Source organism: Petaurus breviceps, unplaced genomic scaffold, assembly GCF_028583685.1.
Source record: "Petaurus breviceps papuanus isolate PSGF00001 unplaced genomic scaffold, PetGlider_PUasm1.0 38, whole genome shotgun sequence".
NCBI classification, from domain to species: domain Eukaryota; kingdom Metazoa; phylum Chordata; class Mammalia; order Diprotodontia; family Petauridae; genus Petaurus; species Petaurus breviceps.
Genome location: NW_027186304.1, coordinates 63,074,839 through 63,093,119, shown reverse-complemented (window position 1 = coordinate 63,093,119; position 18,281 = coordinate 63,074,839). Strand labels below are relative to the sequence as shown.

General features: G+C 38.2%; 1 protein-coding gene across 1 annotated transcript in view; it reads right to left on the bottom strand.

Moving 5' to 3' along the window:
• LOC138170116 (lipoxygenase homology domain-containing protein 1-like) overlaps positions 1-18,281 on the bottom strand; it is a 657,842-nt gene that overhangs the window by 453,343 nt on the left and 186,218 nt on the right. The window contains exons 22-23 of the mRNA XM_069099511.1: positions 1,695-1,753; positions 171-215 (exon numbers count right to left, since the gene is read on the bottom strand). Coding sequence (XP_068955612.1) covers positions 171-215; positions 1,695-1,753 — 104 coding nt within the window. The remainder of the gene's footprint in view (positions 1-170; positions 216-1,694; positions 1,754-18,281) is intronic.

Here is an 18,281-nt window from a genome sequence, read left to right as displayed (position 1 = left end):
TCCATCAAAATGCAGTTTAATGTTCATTGCTGTATTCATTTTAAGTATTTTCAATCAATATTTTTAAAGTGAATAAGAATAGACTAGAAAAATGTGCAGTGCAGGTAATCTTGGAACAGAAATAGACTCTTTCAGATGATTAGAAGACGAAAAGCAGCAACAACATTTACCATTTGCTTCCTCTTGCGTTTTAGGCTGATGGTTTATTTGCATTTCTGCAAACATAAAAAGTGAAGTGCAGTTAATAATAGACCTGTCTGATGACATTATAAGTGGGGAGGGGGGAAAGAATATGAGTTTAACTCCTTAATGGCTGCAGAGTTTTAAAGGTGGCTACTTCACCCCATGAAAATTGAACTGTGTGACTATAGGACACCATCTTCTATAATTCCTCTAAACGTCTGCAGAAGGGGATAATTGGTTCATAACTTCTGCTCCATCTGCCCTGGAAAACTCTGCATTAGTTTTTCTGACTGAGTAAATGGGAGGCAATAAGGTATATATGCCCATGGAAGATCAGAAAATCTCTCCAGGACTTTGTTTTGTTTTGTTTTGTTTTGTTTTTTTTAAGCAGGGGAGGTAACTGTGATATTGTCATTGTAATCTTGTCTTAAAGCCTGAGGATTGTGAAGAATGAAGGGTAAGTAGGGGGAGGAGAACAGGGAGCATAGAGCAAAAGACACATGACGTATGAAAAAATGTACTATTATGAATCCCATGCTCCTCACCCTGGATTTTTAGATATCTCACTTCTCTTCCAAGGGTAACCTCATACAAGAACCCCCAGCTCCCTTCAAGGCTGAGCTCAAGTGCTGCCTCCTACATGAGGCCTTCCCCTAGTCCTCCAACTGCAGGTGATTTTTCTCCAAAATTTTACACATGTGTGCATATGTGTGTATATATGTTTATATATGCATGTGTGTATTATGTCTTCATGTACATGTGTGTATATGTGCTGCATTGTAGATTGTACCTATATATGTATGCATGTATTACATTGCATGCAAGTACTCATTTTTGTATATTGTGTATGCACAAGCTTGGATATATACACGTGTGTGTGTGTGTGTATGTGTGTGTGTGTGTGTGTAATTAGGTGGCACATTGGATAGAGGACCAGGCCTACAGTCAAGGACACCTGAATTCAAATCTGGCCTCATAAACTTACCAGCTTTGTGACACTGGGCAAGTCACTTAACTCTATTTACCTCATTTTCCCATATGTAAAATAAGCTGGAGAAGGGAATGGTAAACCACTCCAGTACTTCGGCCAAGAAAACTCCAGATGGAGTCACAAATAATGCATATTTTTGCCCAATATGCCCGAAAATGACTAAACCACAAAAATGTATTCATGTGTGTATATGTATATATAAAAGATATATAATCACATATGTATACATTCATATATGTGTATAAATTATATATTGTTCACTTATCTGTTTACACATTATATATCTGCAGAAAAATTTAAGCTTCGTAAAGGCAAGAACTATTCCTTTCATGTCTTTGTGTCCTGGTGCTGAAAGCTAACCTGGCACTTAGTAGGAACTTAGGAAATTTTTGTTGAATTTAATAAAATTGAACAAAGATGTTATATTCTTATAGACCAAAAATCCAGTGGTGAATAGGGTGATATTTTTAGGACATTGATGATGACAACATAATTTTATGCTCCCCATTACCATACTTACCTTGAGGATAAAGTTCTATTTCTGAGTGAATTATGCCCTGGGACATAAAAGGAAGCCACCTGAGAAAATAGAAGCCAAAGAAGGAGGAAGAAAAGGAGAAGAGAGAGAAAAGAGTGAATGAAGAAAAGGCAAATGCAGAGGAGGAGAAGGAAGAAAAGATGTTAATTTTCTTTTCGTGGTATTATTACATGAAATGACTCCATATTCATTTTGCATGCTGATGGCCATTATAAAAACAGCTGCTTTTAAAACTCAAACTCAACAAAATGAGTCAATTGCCCATTGAGAATAGTGAAGTTTGTGTCATAGCAATGACTTGAAAAATGAAATGTAAATATTACTTTGCATATTTCTGTTTAATATTTAAAATATCTAGATCTCTAATCTCATCAGCCACAAACTTTTTTTTTTTTACTTTTTGGAGGGCGATTGGGGTTAAGCAACTTGCCCAAAGTCACATGGCTAGTGTGTCAAGTGTCTGAGGCCAGATTTGAACTCAGGTCCTCCTGACTTCAGGGCCGGTGCTCTATTCACTGTACCACATAGCCACCCCCAGTCACTAACTTTTAAGTCTTCTACATTCCATTCTCCAGAATAAGTGATCTCTCTAATGAAGGCACAATGATCTTCACATTTCCCTATGAATATCCCTTTTTCATTAAGTCCTCCAGACATTTGGGTGAAGCCATTCTTTGTAGGCAGATAGGTGACATACTGGACAGAGCACTGAGCCTTCAGTCAGCAAGACCTGAGTTCAAATTTGACCTCAGACAATTACAAGCTGTGCAACACTAAGCAAGTCATGTAACTTCTATTTGCCTCAGTTTCCTCTACTGTAAAATGTGGATAGAATAGCACCTACTTTGCAGAATTGCTATGAGGATCAAATGAAATATTTTAAAGGTCCTAGAACATAATGGGTGCTAATATAAATGCTTATTCCCTTACCTCCTGGTTGTAATGTCATCTTTTTTTTTTGCTTTTTTTGGAAGGCAATTGGGCTTAAGTGACTTGCTCAAGGTCACATGGCTAGCTTTGTGTTAAGTGTCTGAGGCCAGATTTGAACTCAGGTCCTCCTGACGCCAGTGCCGGTGCTCTATTCACTGTTCCACCTAGCCGCCCAATGTCATCTTTTTTAGACTACAATTCTCTGGATCCAAATCATCCTTTAATATCCAGCTGAAGCCTTCCTTGGCCAAGTACTATCCAAATTTTTGTCAGCTTATTTAAGATAGTGCCCTGGGTCCTCCTCTCCTCTTTCTCTTTTCCTCTTCTTAAAAATCAGGTACCCTGGATTCTCAATTGAGAGAAAATATTGAAAAAGTAGACTGGAGATCCCTGATAGGATCCTAAGCACGAAAGGTTTCTTGAAGTCAGGGTTCTATAGCTAGTCATTCCCCTTAGATTTTCTCTAGGTCAATGTCCTTGGAGACTTCAGAGGGCCAAATTTGCTCACTTATAATTCAAGGGAAAGCTTTACAGTCTCTGAAGAGCTGACAATTTAATGCTTTTTTTTTAATAGTCTATCAGATCATCCTTTAGGCACCATTCCTTATCACCAGCCCAGAATAAATCTTTTACTTATTCTGGGTGAGTGGCTATTTTGGGAGTATACACATATGTTTTATATAGGCTGCAAATAAGGAATGAAATGGTCCATATAAGGGAAATCAAAAAATGAATTAGAACATAAATGTATTATAGTCATACATATATGTGTGTTTATTTATTCACAGAATTTGCAGAATCCCAAGAGTTGGAAAGAATCTGAGAGGTCATCCAGTCCCACCCGTATAGAAAGAGAAATCCCCTCCATAATATCCCTGAAAACTGGTCTCTAGTCTCCACTTTAAGACCTTTATCGAAGGAGTGTTCAGTACCTCCTGAAGCAGTACCTTTCGTTCTTGGACAGATCAAATTGTTAGGTAGTTCTCTCTTACATCACCTGCCTTCCTGTTCCCCCAAGGCTTCTTTTCTCAAGACTAGACATCCATCACATCAAGTGATCCTCATGGCTTCTATTACTCTCATTGTATATACATGTAAGTATGTATATATGCATGTGTATGTGTACAAGTATATATAATGAACCCATAGAAATCTGTGCCTCTAAAAATAAAAACACACATATACCTATCTATATGCTACACATTCTCATTTCCAAAACATATTTGCTAGCCTTGAGAAGAGGGAAGAATTGCCCAATATGAGCTCTACATCAGATCTGAAGGTTATCTACAGGGACAGAGCATCAGAGCGGGAAAATTCTCCTAAAGCAAAGCAACTGAGCAAAATTCCTGATAAATTTGAATTTTCGGGATTGACAACAACCCTGCAGGAAAGCCTGGGGTATGCTGGAACTTGGTGATCATCTCCTGAGATTCTTTCACTCACCTATAAAGAAATATTTGCTTATCTATAAGCCCCCTAGGAATTTTTTCCCTAACCTGTAATAGATAGGAAATATCAAAATAAATGCCTGAGAAAGATTAGGGAAATATCCCCCTGAGAGTTTTAAGGCAAGGCTAGATGACTATAGGATGTTTCTAGCAGCATGGTAACTAGCTAATTTTGTGCCTGAGGCAAGAATATAAAATTGCTCTCCCATCCTAATGTTATGCCATGCTTAGGATAGTAGGCACATGTATGTATTATACATATATATAATAAGTACATATACATATTGTATATATACACACACATATATGCTTGTCTATCTGAAGGCTTGCATATGTGTGCCTCTGAGCTTTGCACACCTGAAGAATTTACTTCACATGCCTCATCTTTGTTGTAGTTCTGGATTCCAGTATAATACTACCTTAAAACTGAGCTGGAATGAGGTTAGAAGAGTGGTGGCAGATCAGAAAAACAAGAGAGTGGATCCTGGAATCACAGGATCATAGATCTAAATTTAAAAGGAACCTCAAAGACCAGCTAGCTCAAATCCCTTCATTGCGCAGAAGAGGAAACTGAGGCCCAGGATCATAGATCTAAATTTAAAAGGAACCTCAAAGACCAACTAGCCCAAATCCCTTCATTGTGCAGAAGAGGAAACTGAGGCCCAGAGAGTTTAAGAACCTTGCTCAAGATCACTCGAGTAGTAAGCATGAGAGGTCGTATGTAATCCAGGTACTCTCACCCTGGACCACTGCTCTTTCTGCCATACCACACTGCTTCCCTGGGGAAATTAAGAGTATTTTGAACTGGACGTTACGTAGTTCATACATTATCTAGTTCAACCCCCTCATCTTACAGACGAGGAAATCAAGGTCCAAGGAAAAAAAGTTGAATGACTTGGCTCTTTTCTAGTGCAATGCACAGGTGGAGGAAGTGGAGGAGCGGGGGGAGGAGAGAACAGATGAGATCATCTCTAAGGTACTTTCAGTCCAAAGAACAATTTCATAACTGTGAGAATATCTTAAAGTTAAGCTAAATACATGAGTAAGAGTGCTCTAATTCCCCGCCCCCATCCAATGAGCAAGCCTGCTGTGAGCGGCAGCCACATCCCTGTGCCTCATTCTGTCAATTTCCCACCATCACTACTTGTCAATTTCACACCAAGGAATACCATAAACTGACAAAGTACAGAGATCTGCAGCAGCACAAATACATGCTCAGAATAGCAAGAAATTATTAATAGTGGCCTCTTTTGGAAAAAAAAAACCAGCAAAGTTAAGTGATAGCTCACTGTCTCATGATAATTTTTTTATTAATATTCTCTTCTCCCACTAAGTTGTACTTTGCACTTCACCATCTCCTATTCAAATCTTAGTCTTTTTTTATATGTTCCTAAACATATGTAATATATTCTTGAACATATTATAACACCCTGAAATATATTACCCACTTCCCAGAAGTGGAGACTGAGACTTACTCTGAATACAAATATGCCTTTTAATTTCCCCCTCTTCTTTCCTTCCTTTTTTTCCTTTCATTAAAAGTTTACTGAGTACATATTATGCAAGGCACTATTCAAGGTATCTTGGAGGATACAAAGAAATAGCCCTTGCCCCTAAAGAAGTAGACGTATCATATCTCCCTTCCTTAGGATGACATGATATATATATATATGCAAAATAGTATTCCTAATTTCAGTGAGAATGGTGCAAACAAAATTACAGGGATTCAAGTATGATAATTTTTGCATTTGGGTATTCAGGAAAAATGCTATGGAAGAGATGCCATTTAAGTAGGCTTCAAAGGATAGATAGGATTGCTGTGTCTAATTATCACTATGGAGCACACATCAGTATTCTCACTTCTTCCTCCCAATCAGAAAAAGGCCCAGTGGAGAGCTCTCTGACTAGGGCTAAGTGGCAAGACTTTCTCCTGTAGTCCCTTCTAACTTCCTACCACTTCATTCAGATAAAAGGGGAGAGGTTTGTCCTCCAGTAGCCTCAAAATTTCTATTATTCTATTTTACTCATTCAGCTAGTAGAGTCTACATTCAGGTTTTAAGAATCTCCTTTGGGGAGGGGTGGCTAGGTAGTGCAGTAAGTAAAGCGCAGGCCCCAGAGTCAAGAGGACCTGAGTTCGGCTCTGGCCTCAGACACAACACCCATACACACACACACACACACACACACACACACACACACACACACACACAAATAGCTGTGTAACCTTAGGCAAGTTACTTAACCCCAATTGCCCTCCAAAAGGCAAAAAAAAAAAAGAATCTCCTTTGGAGAGTTGTTATAGGATCATTCATTAAAACAAACAAAACCCTCTAAACCTTAGCTCAAAAACCATCCCTCTCCCATGTCATCTAACCTCCTAAATCCAAACTGCAGACTCTAGTAACACTAGTGTGTGAAATAAGTAACCCCTTCAAAGTCACCTCCTGTGCACATTCCAATCAATTTTTTTTTAAGATGATACTCAGCAAATCAATGAAGAAGGAAGTCCTTTTGTTTAAGTGAGTTAAGCTTATGGAAGAAATACCATAGCAACCCTGAAAGATAAGCATAAATAAATCTCTGGAAGAATGAAAGGAAAACAGAAAGGAACTACACCTTCAGTCTCTTGATTTCTTTCCTGAGGGGACAAAATCCACTACAGCTCAAATATTTCTTCAACTCTGGGTGCTGCCCTCCAATCTGTCTGTGATGGATGGTTCCACTGGCCACTCCAGGGGAAACTCAGAGCTCTCGACCTCATTTTACCTCATTTCAGGGGAGTGGGGTCAGCTAGCTACAATACCCAAGATGTCCGGACGCCACTTAAATGATTTGCCTTAATGAGGACCTCAGTACTTGCTGCACTTTCAAATTAGAAGAGATGGAAGGAATACATTGCAAGTAGAAGGAACAGCCAGAGGAAAAGTGTAGTACTAGCAACATGAAAACTGTGTTTAGGAAAGGGCAACATTGGCTGAAGCATAGAGTTTATGTAAGGGAGAAGGAGGAGCTAAAGCTAGAAAAGTAGGTGGAGAACAAAGTTTAGGAGACTTTAATATATTTGGTTTTTAAATTATCATCACAGATACCTATAAGGAAACATTGGAAAAGGGAGCAAAAGTATTATTATCCCTGATATAAGTAAGTGTGAGATGGGGTGGGGGGAGCAGGGGAGGTAAAATGTAGAGTTAAAAGAGTAATTCACTTAACAGTGACTTATTAGACACACTATTATGTGGTTGCAATAATAATAACTCACATTTATTTAATGCTTTAAAGTTTGTATAGCTATATTTCCTCACCACAGTCCTGTGAGATTGTTAGGACAAGTGTTAATATCCTTATTTTATGGATAAATAATAGTAATAATAATAGCATTCATCCAGATAGCATTTTCCAGGTGTCACACCTGTGGGATAGATGTATTAGTATTCATATTACATATGAAGAAACTGAGGCTGAAAGATGTTGACTTGCCCAAAGTTATACAGGTAATAAATGTCTAAATTTGGATTCTTTAAACTCTTGATTGCAAGTCAACACTATCTACTATGCCACATAGCTGACAAAAAAAAATGCTTTGAAAAAAGGGGGATTTTGCATGACTAATTAGTCTAAAATTGAATTCAGACCAACGGCTCCTGATTCTATTATGCATATTGACTCTAAAATGCAAAAAATCATAAAGCAACAGACTGACAAATCCTGAAGGAGATACCAAGATAATAAACACATGGTATTTCATTCTACTTTGCAGCACTTACTCCATTTTTCTAAGAAATAGTTTAGTAATGAGAGAAATTGTTATTAATAACCAACATCTTGGGGAGATACAGAGCATTCCCCTTCTTCCAAAATCTGGACTTTAAAAGTACAGTATCTTGAAGGACATTGCTGACAATGAAATTATGCTAACTTTTTGTTCAAGACGCTCTCCTTGTGGAAGCTGCTGTGCTCTGCTCAGGCTTGGGTAGGTATGCATTCTTTGAATAGACAGCCTAAAGCTGGGAATGGTCTGAGTATTGAGATAGTTCTTCTGTCCAAGGGTGATGTGATGTCACTCTCAGCCCTCCATTTTGGCATAGCTCCCCTTCCATTGTGTCAGCCAATCAAAGTTGATCACCACCCCTTAGGAATACCTACTATTTGAAGGGTATATGAATTATGTGTCTGCCGCCATAATTGTCTTTGGTCTGAGAGAGACAGCCAAATGACCATCCTTTTAATTAATGATGTGCTGGTCTTATTAATAAAATTATTAAATTACCCAGAAACTATGTCTCTTGAACCTTTTGAAGCATCACAGTAATTTAGAGAGTGGAGACCTTCCTTTCTCTAACTCTTACACCTTCTCTAGATCTAAGGCCAACCTTTGCTTTGTGCATTCATCACTGCTAGTTGACTATAGCCAAAGCACAAATATCTGCAAAGTCTCTTAGTGAAAGGGAAATCCTCATTTCTCTGTCTTTTTTTTCTAATTCTTTGTGACCAGCTGTCACAACAAATTGTTGTGGCAAACTTCTGGTTGGTAATCCCTTACTGGGGGCTAGGTCTGATTAATAAAAAAAACAGCATTCAGATCATCAAGATTCATTAGTGAATATGTTATTTGGTGTAAATTTATTCAATTCAAGCAAGACTCAGTGAGGTCAGAGTAGATATGAATCCCAGAGAATGAGCAGCATCATTATGGCTCCATCATCCACTCATCCCAGATTATTTATGCTCTCAGGAGGTAGCCTACAATCTTTGCCACAATCCTAGATTCTTCAGCTCCTGTATAGGTAGGGCTGGACTTATTTCCAGAATCACAAAGAATCCCAGAAATGTATGAGACATCAAGTATCATAGAAGACCATGGTATTTAGATCTAAAAAAGTTCTTAGAGATTATTTAATTGGGCAACATCTGGGAAAAGGAAACCTAAGAGGTAATGTAACTTTCCCAAGGACTCAGAGATAGTAAATGACAAAATCAGGATTCTAACCAATGTCTTTTATTTCCAAATCCAATGTTCTTTTCACTAGACATCTAGTCCAACCCAGAAATTTCCTCTACAACATATATGTTTTATAGTCATCTAGATTTTCTGTGAAATATCCATACATGATCTACTCAAAATGATGGACTCTTTCATTTGATTTTTAAAATATTCCATAGATAAGTGCAGCACTTGATTTGACCATATTTTATCCCTCCCTCTTATAAGACTAGCTCCCTTTCCTTTCTGGCCATACATGTCCTTGATGATGCTTTTTATACCACATCTTGAATTTTAGTCATAGCAGGTAATTCCATGGCCCAATTATATTTACCATATGTATAATCAATTGTCCTTTGGATCACCTGTAACTTTGATTTAAAAAAAAAGAAATATTCTAAATTCCCAGCTAAAATGTGATTCAGCAATTAGCCCAATACAATCAGCAGGGTGGCATATGCAAACAGAAGTATCTGGTCTCTTCCTTTGGGACTTTATGTGTACAAATTTATTTGACACAAAAAGAAATATCGGTCTTATACCTATCAAGTTCATCTTTTTTCCCTCTCCTTTCTCTTGTTGAATGATAGGTACATCTGTTAACTGAAAGCATATAGCCCCAAAATAGACCTCTGGGTTTAGGTTCTGAACATAGTAATTTAGGACAAAATATAACCATGTTTGTCCTTTTCTTCTATGTATCTTAACATGAAAGAATTTCCAAAGTCTGGCTTACCAAGAAGTTTTCCTAGTCTCCCAAAATAGTCCTTTCATCAGCTAGTTGATGCTTACAATTATTTTAACGAAGGAAAATGCCTTTCTTTTCCCAGGCAGAATAGTGTTTACGACTTAAATATCCCAAGGAATGGTATAAATGGCAAACATCAGATCACACATTCTGGCAAGACAGAGGGAGAGCAGGGTAGCAGCATGCTTGTGGTTTGGGAAGTATTTGTCAAAGCAGAGATATCCCTCCTGTTGATTGTCATAGCATTTTTTATTGTTCTTTTAGAACTTATTCTTCCTTATACTTATTTGTGTCTCTCTTGCTAAATTATTAGCTCCTTGAGGGCAGGACTGTGTTTTATATAACTTGGTATTCTGTATTGTGCCTTTAACATATATAATAAATTCATTTCATAATCAGGCATAGAATGGAGGGGTTTAGGATTAAAAAGACAATTCCATCTACCTCACTATTTTGCTTAGGGCCAGCACAATTAAAAATGGTCTCTTGTTCCAACAAATACAAAGATAGGATCATTAATACATGATCCACGTAGAGCAACAGGGAGGTGGAAGCACAAATCTGGATTCTCCCAAGAAAGTGAGCTCTTTGGCCTCTCCTTCTCTTCTTGCTGACAGATTCCTCTCTTGCTCTGGCACTTCTGCCTAACAGCCCAGTAAAGAAGGGAAAGCCATCCACCCACAGTAAGTCACAGAAAGATTGCAAAGATTTTTCCACAGCTAGCCCTGCCTTCCAACTATCAAACTTTCCTATGCCTTATTTCCTTGGCTCTAAAATAAGGGACATTGGAGTATTCTCCTCTTAATAGGTAGATATTTAAATAATCAGGAGCAGAAACTGGCCACTTTGCAAATGAAAATATATGATTTAAACATCAAGGAGCAAAACAGCAGCCAACAGTGGGGCATCATTTCTTAGGTTGTTAAGTCATATGACCATTCTATCTACCAGACCATATAGCTTGGTGTTTAACAGTGTAAAACTGGTCACAGGGCATCTAGTTGCAAAATATAATTTATTTGCATTTATATTTTCTATTTCCTCCATTTTTTTGTCCCTCTTTTCAGCATTGCCTGAAGGGAGACCTTTGTCTCTAATAACTTGCTCCCTGTGAAGCTCATGTCAAAGACATTTTCCGAATCAGGAGTAATGATGCTGACACAATGAGGCAGAAGCCACTGCCTGTCTTAAGGCTAGAAAGTTTAACTTTAAAAGTCTGCTCAGTTTCAGCTTATCCACACACTCCTAAGCCAAATAAACTGGTAAAAGCACACATCACATGTCAATGTGTAGGAACAATTTCTTTTATTTTTTTTAATTGTATAATTAAAATCAAGTAGCCCCATTACAGAGAATAGGTATGACAATGCAATGAACTTGAGAACACACACACAGTCCTAGACATCCCCAGTTTGAAAGCAAGCGAACTAGAGCATGACCCAATGTGGGCCCTAAGAAAATATTATACACAAGGACCGACTTAAATTCATAAAGCCGGCTGCGTGTTTCTCTAAATCAAATTTAAAATGCAAAAAAAAAATCATGAGAGCAAATTGTAGTCACTAAAGAGTGTGTACACCTGTGCATATTATAAGTACTAGAAAAAATAATAAAAACAGGAAATTTTAAAAAATCTTCAGGTATAGAATTAAAATAAAACCAGAAGGACGTGGGTGTTCAACTGAAGAAAAAAATGGGCCATGTACAAATGTATGAAGCATCTGTGATGGACAAAAGCATTCTCTTCCTGTAGTTAAGCATTGTATTTTTCGCTGTACTTTTTTTGGCTCATAAAGGGAACTATCGCTTGGTGGTCTTTCTCCTTGTCCTAATTCCGTTTCTCTGTGGAATTTCTTTTTCCCCCTAAGGAGCAAAGAGAATGACAGAAATTCTCTTTCCTTTTTTCACCTTTGTGATTTCAACAGCTGAGCATTTTCTGCTGACCAGAGCCCAGTGCTAATTATCCACAAAGTGACCTGTCATGCACTGCTTGGCTAGGCCATGTGACTGATGGGGGCGTGAAGGCAACAATGGGTAGCTCCCTCTAGGCTCCTGGCAAAGGCAGCTGGCCCCATTTCCCCAAGGAGCCTCCTGCTGGATTCACATCAGTCCTCTGTTTGTGGCCTTTAACACACAAGAGATAAGATTCTGGTGTCGCAGCTACAGCAAGAAGAGACAGGAGCAGAGCCTCTAACATTGTCTGGGAACCAGTTATTCCTGCATTCCATTCCCAGCTTCCACATGAACCTGCTGCTTAACTTCAGGACTTGGAGAAGTAACCTGCCTCCTCAGATAGAATGAAATGAGTATGTATGTTCTGCTTCCAGGCTCTCTCCCACTCCACGCTGCTGCCAAAGTGACTCTTCTAAAACCCAAGTCCAGCCCTGCGCTCCCCCTAACACTCGGTAAATTCCAAGGGCTCCCTATTACCTTCAGGATTCAAATATAAATTCATCTCTTTGGTATTTTAAGCTTTCCACAACCTGGCCTCTTCTTATCTTTCATATGCCTTTTTCCCCTCATGCACTCTTTGAGCCAGCTACACAAGCCTAATTGCTGCTCCTCACATGGGACGTTCCATCCCCAGTCTCTGCTGCTTTTTCCCTGGCTGTCCCCATCTTTGGAATGCTCTCCCCCTTTTCCCCAGCCTTCTTTGTCTCTTCTCTGGTTTCATTGAAAACAACTCGAATCTCACTTCTGCAGAAGGTCTTTCCTGGTTCCCCAAATGCTACTCAATCCCGCCTTCCTGTCTTCCCTCTGAGATAATCTTGCATTTACAATGTAAATACACTGTTGGATGGTGTAACTATAAATATTACCTATATAATAATAACACTAATCATAATGATGATAAAATAGCTGGCATTTATATAGTGTTTTAAAGTTTACAAAGCACTTTACAAATATTATCTCATTTTATCTTCACAATCAACCTGAGAGGTAAGTGCTGCTATGATCCCTGTCTTAAAGAGGAGGAATCAAAGATAGAGCGAACTGTCAGTTAATAAGCATTTATGAAGGAACTACTCTGTGACACAACATGCATTATGTTAAGAGCTGGAGGCACTGTGCTAAGCACTAAGTGACTTGCCCAAGGTCACACAGCCAATAAGTGTCTGAGACCAGAATTAAACTCAGTTCTTCCTGACCTGAAGTCTCGTACTCTACCCACTGTGCCACCAAACTGCCTGTACATATGTGCTCATACCTAGCTATTTACGTTTCCTCTCTTCCTCCTATGTGAGGGCAGACAGAGTTTGGGGCTTTCTTTGAATCCCCAGTGATTAGTATAGTGCCTGGCACATAGTAAGCATCTACTAAAGAGTTGTTGGTTTTACCCTTTCTATTTTTCTGAGAATGCCCTCTGAATCAACGTCATACTTGTTTGAAAGACTTAAGTCCTAAGTTATAGCATATGATTGTAATGGGATATTACTGTGCTTTAAGAAATAAGCAGGATAATTTCAGGAAAACCTGGAAAGACTTATTTGAACTGATGCAAAGTGAAGGGAGCAGAACCAGGAGAACATTGTACACGGTAACAGTAATACTGTATGATGATCAGCTGTTCTAGGGTATTCTCAGCAATACAATGATCTAAGATAATTACAAAGGACTCATGATGAAAAATGCTATCCGCCTTCAGAAAAGGAACTGATGGAATCTGAATGCAGATTGGAGCATACTATTTTTCACTTTTGTATTTTTTTTTTGGTTTCCTTTCCTTTTCTTCTCTTGTGTCTTCTTGCACAGCATGACTAATATGGTAATATGTTTACCTGACTGAAGACATGTAACATATATCAAGTTGTTTACTATCTCAGGTATGGGGATGGTGAAAGAGGGAGAGAGAGAGAAAATTTGAAACAAAAAAAATTAATGAATATTTGAAATTGTCTTTACACATAAATGGGGGAAAACATTTTTTTTAAAGGCATGTTCTCTCTATCAGAAGTATACTTATTTGTGTGCACCCATCAGAAAAAAGAGAAAAGGAGCGAGCAGGTGGCTCAGCAAGTAAGAGCACTGGCCCCAGTGTCGGGATAACCTGGGGATCAAATCTGGGCTCGGATACTTAGCACCACACCCAGAAACAACTGGCCGTGTAACCTTGAGCAAGTTATTTAACCCTGATTACTTAAAAAAAGAGAGAGAGAGAAAAACAAAAAAGAACAGATTTTTAAAAAGAAAAACAATCTGTCTTGATCACCTTCCTATTCAGTCAAAGTATCACAGGGTACTTTGGGATATTACAATTATTATAGTTAAAATGACTGGTATGATCAAAGTCTATGTATATGCAAGACATAGGGATAAAAAGACTAACAAAACTTGTTGAGAGTATAGACATGCTAAAGAGATAAGGTATGTACAGTGAAATTTCAGCTATCCAGAATCTCTAAGGAGTAAATAATTCTATGTGAACCAATTTCCTATCTACGTGAGAGTTTAGTACTCTAAGTTCCAAAATCTGTTTGGTTTCCATTCAGGATGGAAGTATTTCTATATTACATTTTTTCTCTGCCTTCTTAAATAAGGTATGAAGAGTATAATTTGCCCTTTTTTTGATTACTCACTCACAGAATTGTAGAATTTGCAGAGTCAGAGATCTCAGAGGCCCAGCACTATAATAACCCTGACAAGTGATCTTTCATCCTCTGCTTATAAGCTCCCATGAAGGAAACCTAATGCCTCTCAAGGATCAGGTACCCTTTATATATTCTCTTCTCTAAGCTCAACACACTCAGTGCCTTCTCTCAATTTTCATATCATCTGAATGCAAGTTCCTTCACTAGCCTGGTTACCTTCCTGAGGACACTCTTGAGTATATTAATGTCCTCCTAAAAACATGAAGCTCAGAACTGAACATAGCACTTCAAATGAGGTCGAATGAGAGCAGAGTACAGTGGGACTATAACTGCTCTATTTTTAGAACTTTTTGCCTCTTACAATAAAACTCAAGATCACATCAGCATTTTTAACTGCCATAGCCTATTACTGACTCCTACAGAGATTTTGGTCCACTAAAAGTTCCTGATCTTTTCTCAGAACTGCTGTCTATCGATGCCTCTACTGCATTGTGCAGTTGACTTTTTATACCCAAGTGCAAGATTTTACATTTATCCTGATTGATTGAGTTTCATATCATTACATTCAGCCTAGTGCTCTTGCCTATTGAAGTCCTCCTGGATGCTGACTCCATCTACCAGAATGTTAGATGTTTCTCCCAGATTTTTTTCATCTACAAATTTCACATATCATTTATGCCTTTATCCAAAGCATGAAAAAAATAATGTTAAAGCAGCAGAGAAACAAGCACAGATCCCTGGAACATGCTATTAGAGATATCCTGCCATGTTGACAATGAGTGAACTATCTAAAAAGTTCTGAATCAATCTGGTTGCATACTAGTGTAATACATATTTATCTACCTTTTCCACACATATAGTAGGAGATATTTTATCAAAAGTTCATCAGTATAAACATAAAACTACTTAATTTAGAACTAAAAGGAAACTTTAAAATCAGCTGGTCCCATTTTATAGATGAGGACACTGAAACTCAGAAAGTAGACATCAGGTAATATACAGTGTAGCAATAATATAGAAGTCAAGACCTAGATAGAGCACTGAGCCTGGAGGCAGGAAAACCTGAGCTCAAATCCAGCCTCAGACTTTCCCTAGCTGTTGTTGAGGAATGTTAAGGGGTGCCCTGAAATTTTCTTTTTATAATTACCATATTTTTCAGAAACACTGGACCCAAAGTATGCAGAGGCCCTGAATATGTCAAGGATGAAGCCAAAGCTGAGCTGACATAATATGTTGTTTGCACCCCAAGCTGGATTCCCTCCTTGTGCGTCACTGGGAGTCAAGACAGGAACCGGTCAGTCTGCAGTAGGCTGAGAAATGGTTTGTGTAGCTGAGTCCTTGTAGCTAAAGAAACATCATATCTTCATGGTCTAGCAGTTCCCAAGGGAAAAGAACATAGCCTTTGCTTGCCTTGCTCCTCCCCTTTGAGAAGGGTTTTGTCCTTTTTTCACCTTTATTGAACCTTTCCCCCTCCCATGCCACCCCGCTTTGGGAGGAGATTTCTGCTTTCTCCTCTTTCCTTTGCTGTACTGTCATAAATGTGCAAACCTGGACTGTGAACTCTATGTTCTTACTTAAGAGTTCCACATGCATGTTTATTTCTCTTGTAATAAATCTAGTTGCAACATATGTCTCGTGGACTTGTGATACTGTTTTTGGTTAACATTTTGTGACCCTGGGCAAGTCACTTAACCTCTGAACGCCTGATGAAATGGGACCACCAGAGAAGGAAATGGCAAACCATTCCAGTATCTTTGCTAAGAAAATCCCAAATGGGATCATGAAAAGTTAGACATGACTGAAATAATTGAAAAACAACGATAGCATCCTGAAAGGATACTGTGATGTATCCTACACTAAATGTCACTACCCACCCTTACCCCAAATACACACTGGCATACTTTTTTTGGTTCTTGATAGTAATAATGAAAACTGATATTTGTGCAATCATTGAGGGTTTACTAAAATCATTATCACAATATGGTCTTGCTTGTTTTTCATAGCAATCTCAAAAAGCAGGAAATAGAAGTGAAGAAATGGAAATGATTCTTGTTATAATTTTGAATAAGCTTTGATTGAGAACCATCAAGGTACTCCTGTGGCGGTTGATCAGTGCACATTAATGGGAATGTCTAAACAAACTGTGGTACGTGAAAGTAACCGATGTTGTTGCGCTTTAAGAAAGGACAAATATGATAAATACACGAAAGCACGGAAGGCTTTTATGAACTGATGCAGAGTGAAGTAAGCAAAGCCCAGAAAGCAATATGCGTGACTTTTCATTGTTGTTGTTCAGTTGCACCCAACTTTTCGTGATCCTGTGTGCCAAACTGTCCGTGGAGTTTTCTTGGCAAAGATGCTAGAATGGTTTGACATTTCCTTCTCCAGTGGATCAAGGCAAAGAGGTGAAGTGTCTTGCCCAGGGTCACACAGCAAGTAAGTACCTGAGGGCAGATTTGAATGTAGGTCTTCCTGACGTCCAGACCATCACTCTATCTACTGAATCACTTAGCTGCCTGACTACAATATTATAAAAGAAAAGAACAGTCACAAAACAACGAAAAATGAATCCTGCAAAATTACAAACATCAGACCTGGCCTCAAAGAAAGAGTTTTAAGAAGACAATTCTCTCTGTTCCTTTGAAGAGCTGGAGACTTGATTGGCGTGAAGCATTGCAAATAATGTCAGGTTTGTTTTTCTGTATTAATCAATTTTGCTAAAAATAATTCTCTTAATTTTTTTGAAAAAAAATTCATTATAAAGAATAGATTTCTTGGGAGGGTAAAAGGAGCAATTAAGTTGAAAATGTAGGTGATCTAAGAACAATACATAAAAAATCTATTTTTAAAAAATCTCTTTAATTGGTATTGTTTCAAGAGCTTTTCTATATATGTGTGACAACATATTTAAAATAGCCAGGTAGCTATTCAAATCTGTGCTACTCTTACTTACTTGAATATTAGTGTTAAGAACAGACCTAGAAGGGAAGCAGATTTAAGTAACTGAAGTTTTTATAAAAAACAATTTAGATTTTCCAGTGCAGACTAGCTGGGAATTTGAAAGCCACGTATCTCAGTTTAGGGTGCAATTAAGAGGGAGACAGATGACAGTCCAGATTTCTCCTGAAATAATGATAAGCCTCTGTCTTCAAGTGAGCAAAGCACAGGTATTTCCCTTTCTTGGAGTCAGGCATGAGGTAGGCTGCAGCTAAAGGGAAAGTCACAGCCCTAAATGATCTTAAGTGAGTTCCTCCCCAGTGTCCTCGGTGACATGTACCTTATTATTGTCTGCTTTGGCTACCCAGAGAACCTCTTGGCTAACTTCTGAACAAGATATGTTCTGTATATTTGAGGTTGCCAGACAGATGATTTCTATTTATTACTCTAATTATTGATACACACATACACATACACATGGGAAAAATTTATGCTCAGAAGTTTCCTTCTCATATAATTGCTTACAACTCAAAATATACTATCCCATTGAAAAAAATGCTATAAATGAAGAAGGTCACCAAATCAACCCAAACAGTATTTAACCCATCATGTTGATGAAGTAAAGCATATAGTATAGTGGAAAAATCACTGAGAGTTGAATGCATGAGGTTTTGAATCCTGGCTCTGCTACTTATAACCTGTGTAACCTAGGGTCAGTCTCTTCTTTTTTGACCTTAGTTTCTTCATTTGTGAAATGAAGGTATTTGATGTAATTGGATGGAGGAGGTATCAACAAGAACAACAGGGGAATGAGTAGAGGTTCATGATTTCACCAAGTAGGGAGGGCAAGAAAATGTTGTAATAACCTCTATAGAGTCAATGGATTCAACTCCCCCCCAAATCACTGTTCTCTTTTTTCAAGGTGAAGATTTT